The 24,245-nt window shown below is 40.2% G+C and overlaps 2 protein-coding genes across 2 annotated transcripts; both read left to right on the forward strand.

The window, feature by feature from the left end:
* The first annotated feature begins 2,817 nt into the window (after positions 1-2,817).
* On the forward strand, positions 2,818-7,218 carry LOC125372780. Its single transcript, XM_048383413.1, has 3 exons — positions 2,818-2,899; positions 5,520-5,945; positions 6,866-7,218. Exons 1-3 carry the CDS (start codon positions 2,842-2,844, stop codon positions 7,216-7,218), a joined length of 837 nt encoding a protein of 278 aa, XP_048239370.1. The 5' UTR covers positions 2,818-2,841.
* Positions 7,219-11,301: 4,083 nt separating this feature from the next.
* Positions 11,302-19,287, forward strand: LOC124117246. The gene is made up of 7 exons (XM_046479027.2): positions 11,302-11,398; positions 16,148-16,573; positions 17,378-17,719; positions 17,818-17,853; positions 18,458-18,514; positions 18,663-18,747; positions 18,917-19,287. The coding sequence occupies exons 1-7, from the start codon at positions 11,344-11,346 to the stop codon at positions 19,179-19,181; spliced, it is 1,266 nt and encodes a 421-aa protein (XP_046334983.2). The 5' UTR covers positions 11,302-11,343; the 3' UTR covers positions 19,182-19,287.
* The last annotated feature ends 4,958 nt before the right edge of the window (positions 19,288-24,245 follow it).

Consider the following 24,245-nt stretch of genomic DNA (forward strand, 5'->3'; position numbering starts at 1 on the left):
ATGGGCTTCACACATTGTACCCATGTGGGGAATCGAACCAGGGTCTTCGGCGTGACGAGCGAACCACTGTGAAAGATGTATTTAAGTGTATATTTATTATTTTAGGTATATGTTTCAGGGCGTTTGTTCAGACCGTCAATAAATCCTCTTCAGATACAACAACCCGTGTTATTTATGAACAGCCCCGGTTACACATGTATATATACATAACAGAAATTCAACTCTCTTAGTATTTACTTCTATCAAAGTATTTCCTCGTCTCTCAATGTTCAAACTGCTTCATAATTTTTCTGCGTGGCTGAGTGATCTGAGTATTATCTTCGGTTTTCGGATTTGAAGAGCTTTTTATTCTCACTACATTATTCATTGTACAAAGAGGATTCATCATGCACCATATTTAAGGCTACCTTAGAAATAGCACGTATCTAAATAACTTGACTAAAATATATGAAACCATTTTAACCTTGTCCGTTTACAATATAACCTTGATGTGAGCATATCAGGCGACTCGAACTTGGCCATCAAGTATGGATAGTAAAAAGTATCACGTTAAATAACACGGCAATAAAAACCTAATCCTTACCATGTCTTTATAATTATGTGAATTTCAATCAAGTATGAAACTTGAAATAAACGGCACAGTATGAAAGACACAGATGAAAGGCTACTTAGTGAGTGAATGAGTGAGTGAGTGAGTGAGTGAGTGAGTGAGTGAGTGAGTGAGGTTTTACACCGCTTTTAGCAATATTCCAGCAATATCACAGCTGGGAACACCAGAAAAGAGAATCTCAATCACTGTACCCACTTCCGTTGTTTCATATTCTGTGACACCCCAGATACACTAGAAACCACCTTGTTTCTGGTGATTTCATCAATGTCTCCTTGCTTGAAACGATGGTTTTCCCATACAACGAGTGACTGAGTGAATGTTGTTTTACACCACGCAGTCTGCAGTATGCCAGATTTATCGTCATGTTCGTCTTGGCATGGTAACCAGTGGTTGACAGCATGAGTAAGGATCATGCCGTCGGGTACGATGACACAAACCAGGATGGTTACACTTGTTACTGTGACTCCATACTCACTCACCCACCCAACCAGCCACCCAGCAACTCACTCACTCACTCAGTCACTCACACTTGTGCTGGACGTAGCATTTGACACGCAACACGGCGGTATATGCTGTTTTCTTATTCTTACTATTAATACTACTACTACTACTACTACTAATAATAATAATAATAATAATAATACTAATAATAATGATGATGATGATGATGAAGAACAACAACCAACAACAAACAAACATGTGCATACCGTATCCACGCCCTAAAGCATACTCAAAGCGCTACATTATCACCCCGGTCAGAGGGTCAGTGTGCACGCGAATTTCATTCTCAGCTTCCTGGGGAGTATACAACCCAAGCTGCCTTATGACGCCCTAGAAGGTAAACAATCAAAGTATTATCTCATACTACCGGGTACCCATTCACTGCTGGTTGAACAGATTCATATTGCGAACCAAGTCCCTTACCTAAGGAGACACCGCATGTGACACATGTGCTTCAGGAAGGGGTAAGAGTCAAACTTGCCAAACAGTGCCATCCATCCAACCACTCTCCGCGACCAATGTTTCCTAATGTCGCCTGAGTTGTGGCTTATGCGCTGTACAAGGTACAACACGTCACTCCCGTCTGTATTTCTAGCGAATGTTACAAACGGCTTGGCAATATGACTGATGTTTACAAGCTGTTATATGACAGCGTATTTCATTGTTTAACAATTATTGTGACTGTGTTGCATTGTTTCTATTGGGATTCGGTAGACGCTCATTGTATTGTGTTTAGACAGTGATCAGTCTTCAGGAAGATACTATATTGAGATGCTGGTGTGGTGTATAAACTTCCGGTCCGGCATGCCGCGGACAGTGATAGTTTGTTATAGAAACCTCTGTAATGTTCTCGTGCCGTTATACTGGTGAAGGCTCTGTGTAGAACTTTCCAGTAGCTAGTTGTGCTGTATATAAGGGGACGTGTTAACGTGTCTCTCACGCATTTTCATCACATCGGAACCAGCTTTCATGTGAGGATCACTCATCGTCCCTGATTTCCTGCCTAGCCCATCTCGGAAGCTTGACCACTGTCGCCATTGGGTGAATATATATTATTATCACTGATTTTTGCTATCACCACTGTATTTTTGTATTTGGTACATTGCATTGTACATTGTACGTTGGTACATTGTATTGCCATTGAATATTGTACTACAACTCTATTGTTTACTGCCATTGTAATTGCTGTGCAGTAATTTGTAATGATTTGTAAACTTAATTACTTTTGTAATACATTTGTTGATTGTATACTTCTTGTTGGTTGTTAATTGGTTTCACAAATAGTTCTTTTACTTACAGATTTCGTTAGTTAGGCTTCACCCAATGTTCAAGCAATACCCGACAGGGGACACTAAAAAAAGGGCTTCACATCTTCCCCCATTTGGGTAATCAATACTAGATCCCGCCGGCGCCCCATTAACTACCAGTGGTCACACACGACTGTTAATGGACACAATCTTACAATGTTATCAGCAAAGGCTGTTCAAAAGATAGTTAATTAAAGTGAAAGGGATATTAGTTGTACTGTAGTGTTATAGAAATATAAGGTGTAAAGGTTATTGATGCAAAAACATGAGGAGAAAAAAAATTTATTGTAAAAAAACACATTTCTGCAGACCCATTTTCAAACGGGCAAACTATCACAGGTCACAGGAAATATGTCTCGTGACTCGTTCACCCGAGAGTCGACATGAGGAAATGTTTTGAAGCCACAGCACGCGTGTGCAGCCATGGGCGACGTGAGGGTGTCTGGAACAATACTGGTATTAATGGTATCCTATTGCTCTGGTAAGTAGATTAATACGCACAAATAACATTTTTTCCTGTTCATCACATAACGTATTGTTTGATAATGATAATGGATAGTGTGTCCGTCGCTAAAGTTCCTCCTTCCCACCTAATGCTTGACTCAAATGCAATTTACTGATAAACGTATTTTAGTCGTTGTTAAGCAGGCGACCATTTGTCAAACATGGATAACCCTAATCATAAATTTGAAAACTATTTTTCCATGACATTTTTTAATCTTGCAATCTGACCTGTCCTGGACACCAGGGATGTAGGCCTGGGAGATAAACCTCGTGTTTTCAATGTAGAGGTTTCACACGTAGATTAGATATGTTCAGCGTGTGGTTTCGAATTAAACAAAAGAAAATCGAATCAAAGTTCAAAACCTGTAATGATAACACAGGTGGTTTCCATTCTAATATGGCAGAATTAGGAGTGTTCAGGTATCGGATGACATTTTCTGTAGGTTGCAATGGCGAAATTGGGATTACTGACGATCGGTTATAATCAAAATCTATATTCGCTTCATGTACCCAAACCTAAACATTCCCCATAATACTTGAACCACTTCATTGAGACGCAAAAACATGATCTAGATCGATTTCCTGTTAGCATTATTCAATTGAATTCACTTCAATTCAATGGTATTTTTTTTATGAAAGGCCATTGGCCCATATACAAGTGAGTTACATAGACATACAGTTACTTTACCAAATATTGTAGTATACGGACTATCAAGACAACAACAACTGACGTAACACAAAAGCATGGTGAATGTATAAAGATACTTGTAGTTGATCGCTATACGTTTTGCTTGACAGCAGACATACATTCAAAGTTGTTAGTAGATATACATGGAAATAACCAGGCGGGTATATAATTCATTCTTTATTTTGTTAAATATCTTCCTCTATTCTCTTTTTAATCACTCAGACCAAGCCTAAAGCGTATAAATGTATTGCCTTGGTGTTTGCATCTTAAATTTGAAAGATACGACCCTAGTTCAAGGAGAAACTTAATAGTACGATATGTTTCGTATCTCGAACTTCCTGAAAGTGTAGAATGCCAATCCTGTCGGAACATATCTACAGCACGAGTACGAAATTGTTGTAAAAACATATTCATGTCATCAATATAATTGCGAGATCCATATGAACCCAAAGCAATAATTAATAAGAGTTAAGCGTATACGGGAAGCCCATGTGTTCTTCCCAATATTATCAAGATATACCAGCATATTATAGGCTTTCCTTGGCAAACGATGTTCAGGTACACATAATAACTTCAGCCAATAGCGTAGGTATCGAGTACAAGATGTTGTATATAGTGGGAACCTCCCACATTCACCATAAACCATATTACTGGGAGTTGACATGCCCACATTAAGACTTTTGTGAACCTTTTCGATAGAATTAAAGCTCTCGACATCCCCATAATTCTTCGCCATACAATAAGATCGGATGTATTTGTCAATCAAACAGGTTAAAGAAAATGTGAGGTCTAACAACGCCAAGTTTATACACAACAGACTGCAAATGAAAGACAGCTTTCTTTGCGCTTGTTGATAAATTTAACAACGATTTACTTGAGTTTAATGTACTTGTGACTAATATTCACGCCGCTTTCAGCAATATTCCAGCAATATCACAGCGGGGGACACCATATTTCAATGAAACAATCCATGCCACTGGTAATTACATGGTGATACGGTTTTGAGGTCAACTGTATTTGATATGAACTTGTAGTGTTTTGAATGTGCTCTATCTATATATCGTTGTATGGCTCTGGTATGGTGAGTCAAATATTTCCCTCAGCCGAAAGAATTAACTTATTTCTTAAATTTCTGCCGTCCATCTGTATTTCGCGCTTCTTGAAAAAAAGTATCAAGTTTGACAATTCAAATGTGTTTAGAAACACGGTCGTATACATAAATGCGTTCTTCAAGTGAACTGGAAGCAACAATATGCTATTTATATCTCTGTGTTGCATATAGGATTAGATTCCACTATAGGTCTCTTATAAAGCGGGGAGCTGAGTTGATGTTTGACAAAGTACATGGCATGAAAATCTGCGACAATGGCAAATAATGTCGGACTTTATTGTATAAATGCGTTTCAAATATTAGATCTGCTTATACCGTGTTTTATGCAGCATTTATTATTTGAAATAGGTCATTAGTAAGAGTGCCTTTTAATTACAATATGACTTTATGTGACGGTTGCCTTCTTATCTGCAAGTGCTTTCCTCTTGGACCCTTTTCCAATATTTCAGTTTTTCGAGTTTTCAGTTTGCTCTCAATAGTCGACCAGACTATGTTTTAATGTTGTCAAATATTTGGTGAACATCGTCAAATGCTTGAGACTGTATGTTAGCCCTTTGGTTTTACATTGTACGTTTTGACCACCTTGAATGGGTAATCTGGAACCTCTCTTTTTCCTTCTGTTTCTTTTCCCAACGGATGCCATCCGGGAAACCTGACTCTCTTATTGTCAATGCGACGTTGAATGTATACTCACTCTTCACACTGACGTTGTCCTGAACTTCCCTGTTCCTGAATTCAAAATACAAATCAATAATCTTTGTGAAATGAGCTCATGCACTTTTTTCTGTTATACTTCAGGTTCCATCATTTGTGACAAAGTGGATGTGGCAGAAATAGAAGGGGACGTTATTAGCGTTTGTTACAATCAGGGGAGTAAAGAGATCAAGTGTCTCAGAAATGAATCACTGCAGGTCAAACAGTTCTTGCAAAAAGCTCATGTAAGTAAGGACGGTGACGACAGGAATGCAGACTACAGATCCTGTGTAGAAAAATTCAATGATGAATTATATGACGTTGGGGAATGTTTGTTAAACGCGTCGGGTGTGCATCAGAAGATGGCTTATCAGGCCGCGATCATGGAGGTTCTGGAGGAGTGTAGTCAGAAGAGGTACTGTATCCTGGAGAGTGACACGAGTTCCACTATCCATGGTCTGAAGGACCTCCGAGTGGGAGAGAGAAAGAAGCGCCCGTCACATCTGGTTGTATTGCATCAGTGTGTCAAAGGTAAAGAGATTGATATAGCTATGGACATATGTTTAGTGCAAGTTTTAATGTTAAGAGTATGCCCCACGTTGTAGACGTTGTGGTCCTACCCTCACCACTCACATTTGTATTATATATTCTGTTTCATTCCTTTCTGCATTCATATTGTACACGTAATAACAGACTGACCTAAAACATGTGACGACACTCCAAAAGGTTATTTCTTTGGTTAACGCTATCCATGGTCTGAAGGACCTCCCAGTAGGAGAGAGAAAGAAACGCCCGTCACATCTGGTGGTGATGCATCAGTGTGTTAAAGGTAAATTACAGCCTGCCATTTACAGGGACATATAGTGAAGATTTCTAACTTTAAGCGAGACTATGTTCCACCTTTGTTTTGGTTTGTGCCATGTTACCACTGAAACAACGTCTTTGTGCACTAGTTGTCAAGGTGATGCTCATTACATAGATTGGCTCACATACTACAATAGTGGAATCTGAATGTCACGAAGCAAACGTACCGAAACAGCCAGCTGACCAGACTGTGCTAACAATTCAAGTCTTTATGTTGCTCTCTGTTATATTTAAGCGTTGTATATTTCCGAAGGAGTGTATGCATGAATATATATTATTGCATATACATAGTTTCAGATGTGCGTACTTATATTCACATATGCAAATACGACCATAAGCATTGATTATATACTTTCCTATATATCACGTCTAGAGCAAAGCATCATCCCTTGTTAACAAATCAAATTTATGACTCCTAATACAGTGAGTGAGTGTAGTTTTATGCCGCTTTTAGCAATATTCCAGCAATATCACGACGGGGGACTGATTGTACCTATATCGGGAATCAAACTCGAACGCTTTAACCATTAGGCTACCCGACCACCCCTCCTCATGAAGAACTTATCAGTCGTGATATGACTTTTCAGAGCAAGTTCCCAGTGTCATGTTGTGTGACAGCAAGACCAAAACAGGCAAGGAGGTCTACATCAGCAGCAACCGACTGAAGATGTCATCTCTGGAAACAAGCAACTGCACCTGTACAGTCAGTGGAGCTGTGAGCCGCGTCACCCTGCTGGACGTCAGACTGGGCAACAGCCACGTGACCACACTGTCCATCAGGGACAAGACACGTAAAGTGTACACAATCCAGGGTGGTGACCAGGCAGTCCACTTCATGAAGGAGATCTACATCAGCCAACCAGAGTGGAGTTTACAGATGGACGTTATCCGTGACTATCTCCCTGACAAGATATGGATGAGACTTGAAGGTAATTATTGAATAAGGCACCTTTGTTGACAAAACGTGTAATGTTAAACGTCTTCGTTAATTAATTATCTTCTTTTTTTACAGGACACAACGGCTCTGACGTTACAGTCGCATGTAAGGGTATGTCCTTTGCTATTTCTACTTTGAGGGGCGGTGGGGTAAACTAGTGGTTAAAGCGTTCGCTCGTCACGCCGAAGACCCGGGTTCGATTCCCGACATGTGTACAATGTGTGAAGCCCTTTTCTGGTGTCCCCCGCCGTGATAATGGTTAATTGTGTCGTAATACCATACTCACTCACTCACTCACTATTTCTACTTGTCTATATATGCTCGGTCACTCATTCAGAATAATTATCCACAAAATTAAGCTGACATAATTTGAAAGTTAGATTGACACCAACGAAAAAACGAAACGTTATTAGTATAAACGTACGGTGCTAAGGAAACGAAAAATAATCTATCATGTATGTATAAAGTATGGTAGCTTACTTACCACGAGCTGATGGGGTGAGAGTGCAATTGTTTAATAAAATATATACTCTATGGTCTGTTGGAGAGACTCAATTTTATTTATTCCAAATTCACCAAGTGATTCTTCTTCCATATCTGATTAAAACAGGTGAACCGCATCAAGCGAAAGTGATACTTGAAGGAAGCACCTCTTTCTCAACCATAATAAATAGGGAGATTCCAATAATGCTATTAGCTGTTGTAAGTTGCAAGCAGCGTAGTTGAGTGTCCTAGACCATTCAGAGCATGTTGTATTTGGAGAGGAAACAAAATGTGAGTTACAATGTTTATCGGGCATGGTTCAATGAATACATTCTTCTGACATCTTATTTATTTTCTTTCATATGAGAAAACGTCAATTGGATTGAAAAACATAGTTTAAAACTTGAGTTGGTCAAACTGGACGTCTTTGTCCTTCATTGTAATTGCATTAATCTATATGCCCCCATATCATTTTTTAAAAATTGTTTCAGAATCAGAGACTCGTGACACACATGGGGCGCCACGATCTTCGTCAGGTGAAGAGTGTTTGAATTATTAAGAAAATAGTGTTATTGTATTTATCACTACATCTGTGGCATGTGGTTAATATCTACATAGTTTACAAGTACATCATGAACGCATCTCGGGTTTGGGATGAGCATAGACTGATGATTACGCTGAGGCATTGTGTCTTGTGGCAGTTCAGTAATCCACTGATGGTCGTTTTAAAAAATAAATGCTCCCTATTATGACTCCAGGTCAACACTGCAGCCATACTCGATGATTCCAGTAAAAGGGTTATTTTCTGTGTTGGGGGTCTTACGCTTGCAAGTTGTGTCTTCATTTGTTTGTTTGTTGCTTAACACCGCACTCAGCAATATTCTAGCTATATGACAAGCATAGTCACCTTTTGCGGCAAACATGGGTTGCTGAAGACCAATTCTACCCCGGATCTTTACGGGTCTAATCTGTCCCCAGGCACTCCGACGTCGGGATATTCTGTTTTGTCCTGGATAACATATGTCCATTGTTTCCTTTTCATTGCAGGTCACACCCAGATTGTGTTTGTGTGCGTTGGCTTTGTCACAGGGTTTGCCTCTGTTGGTTTCATCATGGCCATTTGTGTTAAAAGGTAAATAATAATAACACGGACTTGAAATAGTATTTGTCATAATGTTTTCATCCTGTGAGACATATCAACAAAAGCAGAAATACAACAATATTATCCATTCGTTCTGACTGAGCATTATCGTGTTTTAGGAGGTCAGCACACGCGGGCTCCACGTCTAACGAAGGAGGCGATAAGGGCGTGGTCTACTACTCTCAACCGGATGAGTCACGTGTCCAGCAGCCAATCGGATCACCAGAAGGAGATGCTGCTGAACCTCACTACCACATGCCGGATGACCAACGCGACCAGGGAGCAGCAGGATGCAATGATTACTACCTGGTGCCTGTTCACCGACAGACACGATAAACCAGCCATTCCAGCCTTGCTGAAAAAGTGTCAATGCTTTGTCTTGCGTTGTTTATTGCACTATTATTAATGCACATAGTGATCATTTAGTGACATTTTATTCTATGGTGATGTCAAATGGGGTTTAACGTTGTTCATGTTTTCTTCTATAGAGATGTGCATGCATGTGTGTGGCTACTGGTCCGGGCTTATGTCAGGTTTACAGCGCTCGCCCACTGAGATACCATGCCGTAGTTTAACACGGCCTCAGGCGGATTGAACAGACACCGATCCGACCAGTCATGGCTGTATGATGGTGAGCGCCAGGCAGGGTAACAACAAGGACAAGTACAATTTGTTTAATAGCTTTTGGTGTGACGGGGCAAGGGGATCGAACCACCTTCCACTCTACGGACCATTGTTTATTGTGCATGGTGCTTGTTGACTATGTTATGTTTGGGAAAGGATAATGGAAAGGGTTTTGTCGATTTTAGTTATTGTAAACACCTTGTAATGGCATTGAACAGTGCATAAACATCGAGGTCTGAATTTTAAACAAAGGATTTAGGCTCGAAAAATAGAAAATTGGAGCTGCTCTTCCATATTTTATTACAGGAACCCTTGATGTAAGCACAGTTAATTCAAGGACAACTGACAGGACATTATTTTTCACTTATAAATTCCTTTTTTATTATAAACAACTTGTGAAAAAGACCTGTATCTCAAGGGATTGATTTCCCGCTGTGTTTTATCAATTATTCTGGGTTTTTCTCGTCTACGTTTCACCATGCCCTGCCTGCAATAAAATCTGCCTCCTACCATGTGTTTGTTCATATGTGTAACAGCAAAAAAAGAGCCTTATGTTTGTAATTTGTAATGATCATTTGCATCCATTTCACTTATAGAGCTTATGTTAAGTACAATATGATGAAAAGTATTATAGATAAATGGGATTTTCGAGGTAGACCTTATCTATACAAGGCACAAAAGACTTGTGTAGAATCTCAAGTTCTTCTGTAACTTACTCAGCTGTGCAATTTCTACCTATAATCAAAATGGAAGAACCTATGGGTACAGTTTAATTACACCTGTCTCTTTCTCCATTTACTTCCGGACAGTTTGGTTGGTGTAGATGCAGAGGAAACAATCCTTGTTTTGAAAACTTTACTTTGCTCAGTCTGTCAACCTGTGGTCAGTAAATTCCTCGACAGACGCAAAACACACATTTGAGTGTTGCGTCCCCGAGTCGTGCCAGGATCCGATGATGGAATGTTCGAATCCCACATACGCCCTGGTTGTAGTCCTCTGTTTTTCTCTTATTTACCTGTGGTCGTGGGTTTCATCTGAGTTCTACACAGTGGACACAGTTCAGCAGCCGATGCATGCAATCAGCCGAGGCCAGCCACCCGATCCTTCCTGTCGCCTCCCGAGACAGGCATAGGTTACTCCGGACCTAGTCTAACTATCAAGGATAAAAGCGAAAGTATATTGCCAAGTACTAAGAGAAAGCATCACTCGCGAACACCTGGTGTCATCACTGATTTTCAGTGATCTATTCATGTAATTTGTATCCCTCATTTTCCTTTTACACCCAACATAAGTTGTATCAGTATCACGAGGGTTACATGTCGTTTAATGCGCCTTCCAAAAAACTAACGAGGGACGCATAAAACCTTATGATTGTTTCTATATTTGTTGCTTTACGCCGCACTCAGCAATATTCCAGCTATATGACGGCGGTCTGTAAGTAATCGAGTCTGGACAAGACAATCCAGTGATTGACATCATAAGAATCGATCAATGTAATTGGGATACGATGACATGCATCAACCAAGTCAGCATGCCTTTCCACTCGATCCCGTTGGTCGCCTCTTACGACAAGCACAGTCGCCTTTGTGTCTTTAATTCACGACAGTACACAGCTCCTGCTCCTTTGGAAATAGACATTTAGTTTAGTTGTTTAACGAGCCTGTGTCCGGCCGACAAGGAAGACACAAATGACGGGACTGCATATCAGATCCGTTTCAATATTAGCGCCGGAAAATCAAGGCGGGGTTTTGACAGATTCAACATTCTATTCAAGTGTAGAAAGACACTCCTATCATCATAATCGTATCTGAAACCGGCTACATATGACTCACGATCACAATTGATAGGGAAATATTAACTCAAATGATTCGCGTACAGCCATGGAGACGGTCAGCGTGTTTGGATTATTGCTGTTACTGGTGAATTCCTGTCTCTGTAAGTAGATGTCTTCACTGTTGCCTCCTGATAGAACTAACTCCTATAATCCTTCAGATCGTACTATCATTATTCGCTGGGACAAGTGAAGATCAGGGTTAGGATAGGTCTTCAGCAACCTATGCTTGTCGTAGGCTCGGGTGGTGATGCTCGCATATTTAGTAGCTCGATGCTGGGCGTAAGAGGAGACCGAGCGATTAGGGTTGGTGATTTGTGTCATCGTACCCCGACGGCGTGGACCGTTGCTCATGATGTCAGTCACTTAATTGTCTGGTTCAGACCGCCGTCATATAATTGGAATATTGCTGGGTGCGGCGTTAAACAACACACAAACAAACAAACTAAACATTTTTCCTATGTGTAGTGTTGTTGAATATGATTTCGTGTGGTTTTTAAAATTTATTTTATCCCACTTTGCCAATTCCGATGTTGACTGTAACTGATAATATACATAACCTACACGTATGCTCTTTTTGAAATTGTTCTTGATGGTAAAACATCAGATTGTTTGGACAAGGAATGCAAATGTGGAGGAGGGTGGTAAGTTGAGTCAAATTATTAACGGTGCTGTATTAACCTCTGAAACTTAAATACGAAGGAAGTACTGATACTATATTAATAACTGCTGTACTTTGGTCATTCAAGCTAATAAATAGAATACCATGACCTATTTGTAGCATGTCACTTATCGTTTAAAGTAATTTACAGTTGAATTGATATAATGTTGACTTCTTGTTAGTAATCACTGAGATATAACTGACATAATTCGTGTTGTAATTATAAATATATTTTTATGTGATTTAATAATGGTTTATCATTATTCACTATGTGACATTTTTAAATCCGGAAATAAATCGGAAAAAGTGAGTGAGTGAGTGAGTGAGTGAGTGAGTGAGAGAGTGGGATTTAACGCCCGTTAAACATTCCAGTTACATTAAGGCTCTCAGCTTAATATGGGAGGAGAACCTGAAGTGATGCAAGTCTCAGACGTTTACCACTTTGTTGAAACCCACGAGAACGTGTATGGTGCTGACAAACCTACGAACATAATATGGGCGAACCGGGATTCGAACCCACAGTCAAAGAGGTTTCTGACGTGCCCAAGGGACGCAACTCTGCACAACTAATTGCAGCACCTTATACCACAGGGACACCCATGTCTTGTGCGTCATATAAAGTGGTGTAAATCTTATGTTCCTGAAAATATACAGAATAATATTTTTACATTCTTCTGATCAATGTTCTATCATAAAATGTCACTGGCAAAACTCAGGAGACCAGGAGGCAGAGAGACACGCAGGGTGGTGGTGTAACAACTCAATTAACAATGTCGTTATCGGGTAATACCATGCGTTGATTCAGGCAGCGGCGAACCACTGAATACCCCAGATGATAGAACACAGCCCGGGGGTTGATTGTCCCAATTGAGCTTTCCCAGCTGGTTCTGGTCCTGTCGTAGGCGTCGCTCAATCTCACTCCAGACATGTTGTATACAGGGGGGAGAGGTATGGCGTCCCATGCCGTCATTACACTTCTACTCCCAAACTAACGCCGTTGAGTAACACAAGCGTAACTAAAACGTTCTCCTGGACGGATTCGCATTAAAATATGCATTATTTAATTCCAGAATTCATGTACTTTTATTAAACTTTATATGACGCACAGTTACTTTTTCCGTTAGAATACATACAAGTTAACAACTGTATCATTGCTTTTGATTATAATAAGTACTTACCTCACTTTTCTCATCTAGCCTTATTCTCTTGCTTCTTCGCAAAAGTCAAGTAAAGTGAAAAAACTTCATCGAATGTCGTTGCGAATATCAGTTTTCCTAGCCACTTTAAGTCAATTCCAGAGAGAAAGAATACCATAACATTCGCAGGAAGTATTTAATTGTCCATGTGAAAGTGCTCAAATTACACGCTCCGTAATTGGATTCCAAAACAAACTAGACCGCCTCCGTGGTCTCGTGGTAGCACGTCTGCCCGGAAAGAGGAAGGTCGGGGGTTCACCGCCAAAAGACCAAAAGACGTCAAAAGATGATATTTGTTGTTACCCTGCCCGGCGCTCGGCATGAAGGATTTAAATTTAAAACAAGGACTGGCCATGTCTGTGTCTGAGTTTGGTATTCATGTTAAAGTGCGGCATGGTATCTGAGTGGGCTAGCACTGTAAGATCGACATAAGTCTGGACTAGTACAAGCAGCCACGAACGCACGAACGCACGCACATGCACGTCGCTATATAAGTGCTACAATCTTGAACGCGACGTTAAACCCCATGTCACCTGCTTCAAGGCTGAAGACGTCGGAGGCTGCTTCACCAGTGCCTACTTTTAGTGGCCAGGACGCCATCTGAACATTGACTATGGAACCGGTCTCACTCAGACACCGACACCGAATTGGGCAAAAGTCAAGGAGGTCAAAGTAATTGAGGGCCATAGAATTAAGGACTGACTGTAGAAACAAGACTGGATGGGACCCCTCGGACGGGTCGGGTAATTTCTTCAGAGCTCTAGTGGTGGGAAGTATCTCCCGAACACTGACCGAGAACCATCCCAGGTACGATCTAATCTCAGGGTCATGGCGAGGTAAATGTCGGCCTCCTGAATACGGTAAAACAGAGACACCGGGTTGTCCGAGCGCTCTAAAACAACCAGAGGACACTTCTGTCTTCAGCTGTATTGTAGGCACCGCCGCAAAGAGGGACAATAACATTGGACGATGAAGACTTCGACGGAGAGGCAGAAAACATAGGCTTTTTTGTTTTGTTGGTTTGTTGTTTTGTGCCGCACTCAGCAATATTCCAGCTATATCACGGTGTTCTGTATATAATCGTGTCTGGACCAGACAATCCAGTGATTGATATAATGAGCATCGATCCAGCCAATTGGGATCGATGACATGCTTCAACCAAGTCAGCGAGCCTGACCACCCGATCCCGTTAGTCGTTGTGGAATTACCTGCCGAAGACCCGCTATAAGAGTGGACCATAATTGCTCCTCGAGACAGCCGACGTGAACCAAGAAACTCTTTTGAGGACTTCGATTTCCTCTCACAAGAGTGATGCATGTCGGGCTTAGACGACTAAGAGCGCGGGGATTTCGATTTCCACTTACCAAGCTTGGCCGAATAAAGCAAACATAAACTTGAGTTCGGCCATGCTCTGGGCCATGTTGGCTCGCATACTACTCATCTGAGCAGACAATTCCCCATCTGTGTTCGGGCGATCCGCCGGCTGCGGGGACGTCGGCAACAGAGTCTAAAATGATCATCCAGGGGTAGACACGGAGGGAAACGGAGCCAGAGACGCCGATCTCAAACCCATCTTACACTGTTATTTGGAGGCCATAGTCCGGTATAAAAGGATATCAAATTGCTTGATATAGTAAGCATATGCTTGACACAGTCTGTGACAAGCATACAGAGAATTTTGATGACCAACTATTGGCAAACAGTGCCACATGTGGTTGCGTAGCGGAATCTGGTAAGAAGGACAGGCAACTCCGTCCGTTGACTTCGAAAATGTATCTGTATTTAAGGAAAAGTAAAAAAGTTTGACTATAAGAGGAAAGTGGGAGTGTATAATGCCAAAATCAACATGCATGCTGCTCTCGAAATCGTTCTGGGTGATAACATACCATAACTCAGAGTTTAATTCATGACAAGTAAGGGTAATACCTAAACTGCAGCACATAATCATGAATATATTGACCAACGGTTGGCAGTGCACATTGTATACATAGTTTGATAACAAACATTAGGAAATTCAAATATTTCCAGCTGTTCGTGATAGGCACTAGTATGATAATATTACTTTAAGGCAATATACTCTTTAACTGAGCGGCATTATATAGTTGTTTGGAACGAAGGCGCAGCTGAATACATATTACTTGAATGAAGTTTAAAATGAACTTTCAAATAAAATTATATTCACTGGCAATGGATATTCTGTTATAAACAACCACGACCCATTAGAGACCTCACAAATTGATATTCTGCAGAGGTTGTGGTTGGGGTTGTGGTGTTATTTTATCGCAAAAAATAAACCGTCCCCGAAAAATCGTGAAAAAATAATTATGCTTCACATTTTTGGAAAAATACAGAAATTGTCTGCCAATGTGACATTGTTGCATAGCTCATTTGGGCTCATAGCTTTATATATAAATAATAACTGGTATTGCATCTATAGCTGAAAAAATATCTGGTCTCAAAACAAAATCCCAGACCTCCTCCCTGACTATCTTCAGATTTTCTTGATGAAGTGTTGAATAAGGCTTCAAACAAAACTATTTTCACTGGCGATGCATATTCTATTAAGATATTTGATGAATGTTAAAGAGAAATATTAGACACTGAAATCAGAATGTTAGTAAATATTTTCCCTGCGATTAAAACAGGAAATGTTCATTTTCTCTATTTCCTGTCAATCTTATATGCAGAGTGGGTGAGTTAATGTCTGGGGGAGTTTCTTGTCAGGGATAGAATATATCATATGCCACTGCTTCAAGGTATACAGTTTTGTCCTCTGAAAGGTGCCTATTACTTGTTTAGGTCAGCCGTATTTGTCATAAACTTTCTTTATTTCTGCGCATTGAAAACTGCGTGACTCTCTTCTTGCCAATGCGACGTTGAATATATACTCATTCTTCACACTGACGTTGTCCTGAACTTCCTTGTTCCTGAATTCCAAATACAAATCAATAATCTTTGTGAAATAAGCTCATGCACTTTTTTCTGTTATACTTCAGGTTCCATCATTTGTGACAAAGTGGATGTGGCAGAAATAGAAGGGGACGTTATTAGCGTTTGTTACAATCAGGGGAGTAAAGAAATCAAGTGTCCCAGAAATGGATCAATGTTGGTCATACGCTTCATGCAAAGAGTTCATGTAAAGAAGGACGGTGACGACAGGAATGCAGATGACAGATCCTGTGTAGAAAAATTCAATGATGAATATTATGACGTTGGGGAATGTTTGTTAAACGCATCGGATGTGCATCAGAAGAGGGCTTATCAGGCCGCGATCATGGAGGTCCTGGAGGAGTGTAGTCAGAAGAGGTACTGTATCCTGGAGAGTGACACGAGTTCCTCTATCCATGGTCTGAAGGACCTCCCAGTAGGAGAGAGAAAGAAACGCCCGTCACATCTGGTTGTATTGCATCAGTGTGTCAAAGGTAAAGAGCTTGATATAGCTATGGCAATGTTTAGTGCAAGATTTAATATTGAGAGTATGCTCCTTGTTGTAAACGTTTTGGTCCTACCCTCACCACTCACATTTGTATTATATATTCTGTTTCATTCCTTTCTGCATTCATATTGTACACGTAATAACAGACTGACCTAAAACATGTGATGATACTCCAAAAGGTTATTTGTTTGTTTAACGCTAGATTCACCCTGCCCACCCTAACCTCATTCCACAAAGTAACTTGGATCTATTCTCACTTGGAATCACCACGTGGTTAATGTGTTATGAACAAATGAAACACTGAGATTCCATCACTGGCAGCTGGGAACATTACTTTCTGAGTAATCTATTGTGTGACCGGAATCTGATATCACCACTCCACAGCTGTCTTAACATTTTTCTCAAAGCCTTCTCATTTCAAAGGAGTGTACTCATCCATGTAAACATTAATAATTATGACAATATTTGTATAATCGTGGCATGTGAGAATAATCTTAAGATTATAATTATCTTCAGACGGGACTCAATCTAAAAAAGTATGAGAATCTGTACTTTACTAAGAAAGTCTTATCCCAGATATAACATTTGTTACATTTGACCACTTTCTAAATGGCATTGTGTATTCAATTTTATCATTGGTTACTTGGAATTGATTTTAAACGTGTGCAAGGCATACAGAATGGATAATACTCTACAACATATTTCCTATTATTTGTATAAAAAGTATAACATCGACAAATCGAATTATAAGTGATTAACTTTCTCAGACAAATAGAGTACATAATTTCAGACCAAGCTGCCAGTGTCTTGTTGTGTGACAGCAAGACCAAAACAGGCAAGGAGGTCTACATCAGCAGCAACCGACTTAAGATGTCATCTCTGGAAACAAGCACATGCACCTGTACAGTCAGTGGAGCTGCGAGCCGCGTCACCCTGCTGGACGTCAGACTGGGCAACAGCAACGTGACCACACTATCCATCAGGGACAAGACACGTACAGTGTACACAATCCATGGTGGCGACCTGGCAGTCCACTTCATGAAGGAGATTACCATCAGCCAATCAGAGTGGAGTTTACAGGTGGATATTATCCGAGACTATCTCCCTGACAAGATATGGATGAGAGTGGAAGGTAATAATTTTCAAAGGGTTCCATTAATTACAAAATAGTAATAATAGTTCAAATGTATATCGTTGAAGCCAATTGATTAATTACTTCTTTTTCCACAGGACACAACGGATCTGACGTCACAGTCGCGTGTACAGGTATGCCCTTTGCTACTTCCACCTTTCTAATGGTTTTTGTAACACAACACAATCACTCCAACATCTAACTCTATATTATCTACACCAATGGAAAAAGGAAAGTTTATTCGTATGAAGTGGAAATGATAGAGTGTAAATGGTTCAGCCCCTTGACACATTATTGATTATTCTATTGTAAGGCAATTATGATAATATCGTCATCTATGTCATGTCTATTAGACTGACATTAGACAACTATTCTTCTTCTAAAAATCTAAAATTCTGTATAACAAACACACCAGTGTGTTTTCTTGGGAAACGTCAGCATTCAGATAATCTAAATATTCTGGATCAGCAGGAGAATAATAATACGAAAACACAATGCCATTTAGAAAGAAGTCAAATGTAACAAATGTTATGTTTGGGATAACACTTTCTCAGTACAGTACAGATACTCGTACTACCCTCAAACCTAACCCCAACCCTCTGTCAATAATAATGACACGAGAATAATAATGACACGAATTATATTTCACACTTCGTCATATCACGTTTGAAAAGGAAGTGCTTAACTGCTTGGTTAAATGATATTATTATCGATTATCGATTTTTTTTTCACCGACAGAAGCAGCTTCAAAAACCGATAGGACGCAATCAGTGCCACCAGGTAACGCCGTTCTTGGTAAGTGAATGTATCTGTTTGATTCGTTTAATAGAATAATATTGTATACTTTCGGACACGTCTGTGGTAAAGTTCGTCTACCAACTGGTGTGCCAAGTTATATATATACCTCCTTTTAAATGTACACATTTGTCAAATTATGCTTCAGATGGATCACAGCTTGTTTTCCTTCCTGTTGGGTTTTTGGTTGGATTTGTGACTGTTGGTATTATCTTCATCTTGTATATGAAAAGGTTGGTACCACACCAATATATTTTATTGCATTGACGTGTGTTAATATGAAAGACATTCGTGGCAAGACAAATCTATATTTTCCGAAACGAAATGTGTAAATTCATGACATGCATACAGACAAATTAAATTGTTATCACAGAACCATCTATAAATTCTATTTTTACCCAGGAGACAAAGCAACACGGCCTTTGTTTCACCTTCGTTACGGTTTACCCCTGAAGGGAATGACGCCCTTGAGCCCATCTACTCCTTGCCCCATCAACATCGGGAGACGGCTCCCCCTCGCCAACTTTCAACAAAGAGCTGTCGTCCCGATATCCACAACCAGGACGACCCCGACTACAGTGTGGCCCTCCAACCTAACCCCAACCCTCTGTCACTGTCAAACCTAACCATCGACAAGAACAAGCTTCGATCCAACACAGAACCGTGAACAGTGAAGTAACTATGACATCCTTGCAATTTGTTGCCAGTACGCAGATAGAAAATTTAATGTATAATTGATCTTATTGTTTGCTAGTAGCATATTATTTGGGCTTTGCTGCGTCCTACCAAAAGACGTTAAAACATGGTATTTGTTGTTATTATGTCTGGCGCTCGGCATTAAGGGGCTAAAACAAGGACTGGTCGGCTCGGAGTCAGTATACTGTGCCTTAGTAGGGCATTCATGTTAAACTGCGGCATGGTATCTCAGTGGGATAGCATTATAAATCGGCATCAGTCCCGACTGGTACAAGCAGCCACACACACAAACACACGTGCATGCACGTGGCTATAAAAGCGCAATAATCTTGGACGCGACGTTAAACCCCGTTTCACCATTCACCGGACCCTCAATTACAAGAAACCAGGCCTTGTTTCCTTAGGCAAAATATGAGACATACTCGGAAATGTATGAGTATGATTATCGTGTACAGTCACAGAGACATAACGTTTTCTATATTCGATTGTACATTATACGTTCAGTTCTTCACTATTTTCAAATCATTACCTAATATTTCGTGAAAACAAGGAGAAAAAATGAATCCAGTTTTTTTAAGAGTTAGAGTATTTTATACAATGCTTCTGAAACCATTCCTTTACATTGCACGCTATTCCTTAACAGCCGATAATGAATAGCGAAAGCGATTCTATTAAGGAAACAGATATATACTAGCGGAAAAAGTAACTGTGCTTCATATAAAGTGGTGTGAATGTTGTTACTGTAAATATACAAAATAGTATTTGTTCATTCGTCTGATCAATGTTTTATCCTAACAATGTCATTGCCAGAACCCATAATGGTAACACTAGACAGGGAGGCTCGCCATCTAAGTTTGTTTGTTTTGTTTGTTTGTTGATTAACGCTGCACTCAGCAATATTCCAGCTATGTGACGGCGGTCTGTAAAATAATCGAGTCTTGACCAGACAATACAGTGGTTGACATCATGAGCATCGATCCACGCAATTGAGATCGATGACATGTATCAACCAAGTCAGCGAGCCTGACCACCCGATCCCGTTGGTCGCCTCTTACGACAAGCATAGTCGCCTTTTACGGCAAACATTGGTTCCTAAAGACCTATTATACCCCTGATCTTCACGAGTCTCGCCCTTTAAGAGCGGTGGTGTAACAACTCAGTTAATAATGTCAATATCGGATGTTACAACCATTTTAGTAGATATTGGCAAGGCAGCGGCGGCACATTACAAGTGGTCAACCGACCTCGAGGGGTACATGGTGTGATGTGCCCTGTGTGTGAGCTAATGCACACAAGGTTCATCACACCTTATGCCCCGTGAGATCGGTTGACAACGAACAGTCCCGGAATATATGTCCGCCATTTTACTGAGTTAGCCAAACTCGAAGCAGGAGGACGCAAACAAACCGAGTTACTTGCCTTTACCCAAGCATTCGGATAAACGTCGGTTCATTTCAACTTAACGATACTCGAGATATGGAAGTTACCTACGATGTGTTCCGATTGATTTCTCAATCTCATCCGAGACATGTTCTATGTGGGAGATGTCTGGAGAAATAGCCGCCCATGGCAGTACGTTGTTACTTGTGTACAGTATGTTTAGCTAGTGGAATGTTCAGTTCGTTGTTGTGTGTGTACAGAACGTTTAGCTAGTGGAATGTTCAGTTCGTTGTTACCTATGTACAGAATGTTTAGCTAGTGGAATGTTCAGTTCGTTGTTGTCAGTGTACAGTATGTTTAGCTAGTGGAATGTTGAATTCGTTGTTACCTGTGTACAGAATGTTTAGCTAGTGGAATGTTCAGTTCGTTGTTGACTGTGTACAGAATGTTAAGCTAGTGGAATGTTCAGTTCGTAATGGTCTATGTACAGAATGTTTAGCTAGTGGAATGTTCAGTTCGTTCATACCTGTGTACAGTATGTTTAGCTAGTGGAATGTTCAGTTCGTTTTTGTCTGTGTACAGAATGTTTAGCTATTGGAATGTTCAGTTCGTTGTTGTCTGTGTACAGTATGTTTAGCTAGTGGAATGTTCAGTTCGTTGTTGTCTGTGTACAGTATGTTTTACTAGTGGAATGTTCAGTTCGTTGTTGTCTGTGTACAGAATGCTTAGCTAGTGGAATGTTCAGTTCGTTGTTGTCTGTGTACAGTATGTTTAGCTAGTGGAATGTTCAGTTCGTTGATGTCTGTGTACAGTATGTTTAGCTAGTGGAATGTTCAGTTCGTTGTTGTCTGTGTACAGAATGTTTAGCTAGTGGAATGTTCAGTTCGTAGTGGTCTATGTACAGAATGTTTAGCTAGTGGAATGTTCAGTTCGTTCTTACCTGTGTACAGTATGTTTAGCTAGTCGAATATTCAGTTCGTTTTTGTCTGTGTACAGAATGTTTAGCTAGTGGAATGTTCAGTTCGTTGTTGTCCGTGTCCAGAATGTTTAACTTGTGGAATGTTAAGTTCATTGTTGTCTGTGTACAGTATGTTTAACTAGTGGAGTGTTCAGTTCGTTGTTGTCTGTGTACAGTATGTTTAGCTAGTGGAATGTTCAGTTCGTTGTTGTCTACTTACAGAATGTTTAGCTAGTGGAATGTTCAGTTCGTTGTTGCCTATGTACAGAATGTTTAACCTGTGGAATGTTCAGTTCTCTGCAATGACAATTGCGGATTTCACATACAGCGCAAAAGTTCAAAAAGCAATCAACACATTCGTTAAATGAACATAAAGATCGTTTTGTCGGTGTTAGTGCATTCATTAGCGTTAATAACGGTTTTACCGTTTTAGTTGTGTATTTTACTGAACTGTATTAAAGTATGATCGGGTGTTAACCCGATATCCATTCCATGCATTGTCCAATGGTTATGTTTATCATTTTCATGTTTGGCTGGCTTTGCAGAACACTTTATAAAGCTTTATGACTTTCATTAATTATGATGTATTAATATCTAATGTTATAAATGTAATGTCGTACATGAAAAAATTCATTGGACAGTAATATTCATCATAACACCTATTTGTAGTATCACATCCTTTTCGCAGGTAGATTCATCATCATGATAAGGAATTTTCATACTGTCACAGCTGATACATATGCCCCATGAATGTGTTCATATCAGATGTGAGTGAACCGTTTCCATTTTACAAAGAATATGTATTACGGGAAATCGTGTCCTTTCATTTCCTTCTCTTTTGTGCTCGTATTGTATGACAAACAGTCACAGTGAGCATGCACAAGGACAAGGATTTAAATACCACTTGATACGCAGTAGCGTGTATTCCCGCACACGTGGTTCAGGCCTTGTTGTGGAAGGGGGCCGTGTTCGCGGAGATTTCCTAACTCACATATCTTGACACGAACTTAAGACCGTGTTATGGAACAGGGGTCATAACTATTGTCACCATCGTCCGCTGCATAATCCCGAATCAGAGGCGGTGTGTGGCTCCGTGGCTTCATTCATGCTAACATCAAACCATCAGTCGAAGTATTTAACCTCCTGGTAAGTGGATGGTGTATAGATGGTTGTTGTATGTCAGAGAAAGTTATCCCTGTTGGGGTTCCGGGGTAATAGAAAGATCCCACTAACCTATGCTGGTCGTTGGAGGAGATCGTGTGATCAGGGTCGGTGGTTTGTGTCATCGTACTCCGACGACGTGCTCACGATGTCAGTCACGGGATTGCCTGGTCCAGAATCGATTATTTACAAACCGCCGTTATGTAGCCGGAATATTGCTGAGTGCGGCGTTAAACAACAAACAAACAAACTAACAATATTCTATCCTGGACCTTCACGGGTCCATTACCTTTCTAACTCATGGAATAAAATGATCTTACTGATGAACCACACACACAAAAACAACAAAGAGAGTTATATTAAAAAAACTGTTCTCTTTGTTTGTTTGTTGTTCACCCCGCACTCACAAATATTCTAGCTATATGACGGCGGTCTTTAAATAATATAGTCTGGACCAGACAATCCAGTGGTTGACATCATGAGCATCGATCCACGCACATTGGATACGGTGACATGCATCAATCAAGTCAGCGAGCCTGACCACCCGAACTCGTTGGTCGACTCTTTCAACAATCATAGTCGCCTCTTACGACAAGCCTGGGTTGCTGAAGATGTATTATTCTAACCCCCGATCTTCACGGGTCCATTGTATTGAGCACCAATATCAGACATAAACTCGTTTTCGTTTTCAAACAGAGTATGCATCGCCTGATATTACAACGCACAGCCTCGTATCCCCAGCAAAACATCATCTGTCTTAATGAGTATGCGATTAGACGAAAGTTGACTGAGTGCACCAGGTTTAAAAAATGTTTAGTTAAATATTTCCTTGTATATAGATCTTGACCTTTTTCATGTTAACAGTACACGTTTTTCAGTTTATTCCGGGTAGGTTGAATATTCAGTTTGATTTGTCGTTTATATGTTTTATGTTAAAAAGTTAAATATGCAGCTCTATGCAGCTTAATCTTCATCATTGACTGTTCATATATGATGCATAGCTAGGATTTATCTTTTGTTGTATTTGATAAAAGTACAGTGTGTATGAATGCCATATTCTTGCATGGTTTTGTTTGATTACTGTAATACATATTTTTCTATATATTCTTTTAATAAAAAACAGTGTTTTACTGCCAGTGACGTGTCATGTTATAACTGGAAGGGGGGGGGGGGGGGAGACTATAAATTCCATGTTCTTATTTACTTTCAAAACGCTATTAGTTCAAATAATTAGTTCAATACAGCAGGAGAAAATGTTAACATATATACAAGGAATGTTTATTTATAGTTTTATAGTCCAATGGGGACGCTGGAGAAGTCCAGTGGTTACTGCGTTCGCTCGTCACGCCTAAGACCCAGGTTCAATTCCCCACATGGGTAAAATGTGTGAAGCCAATTTCTGGTGTCGCCGTGATATTGCTGGAATATTGCTACAAGCGGTGTAACACAATACTCACTAACTATAGTCCAGTGAAGTCACAGAAAGTAAAGGTTAATTATTATGGCTGCTTGCGGTTGCCTCCCTTATCAAGCTGG

The sequence above is a fragment of the Haliotis rufescens genome, unplaced genomic scaffold (genome assembly GCF_023055435.1).
Source record: "Haliotis rufescens isolate VD_foot unplaced genomic scaffold, xgHalRufe1.0.p SCAF_48, whole genome shotgun sequence".
In the NCBI taxonomy this organism is placed as follows: domain Eukaryota; kingdom Metazoa; phylum Mollusca; class Gastropoda; order Lepetellida; family Haliotidae; genus Haliotis; species Haliotis rufescens.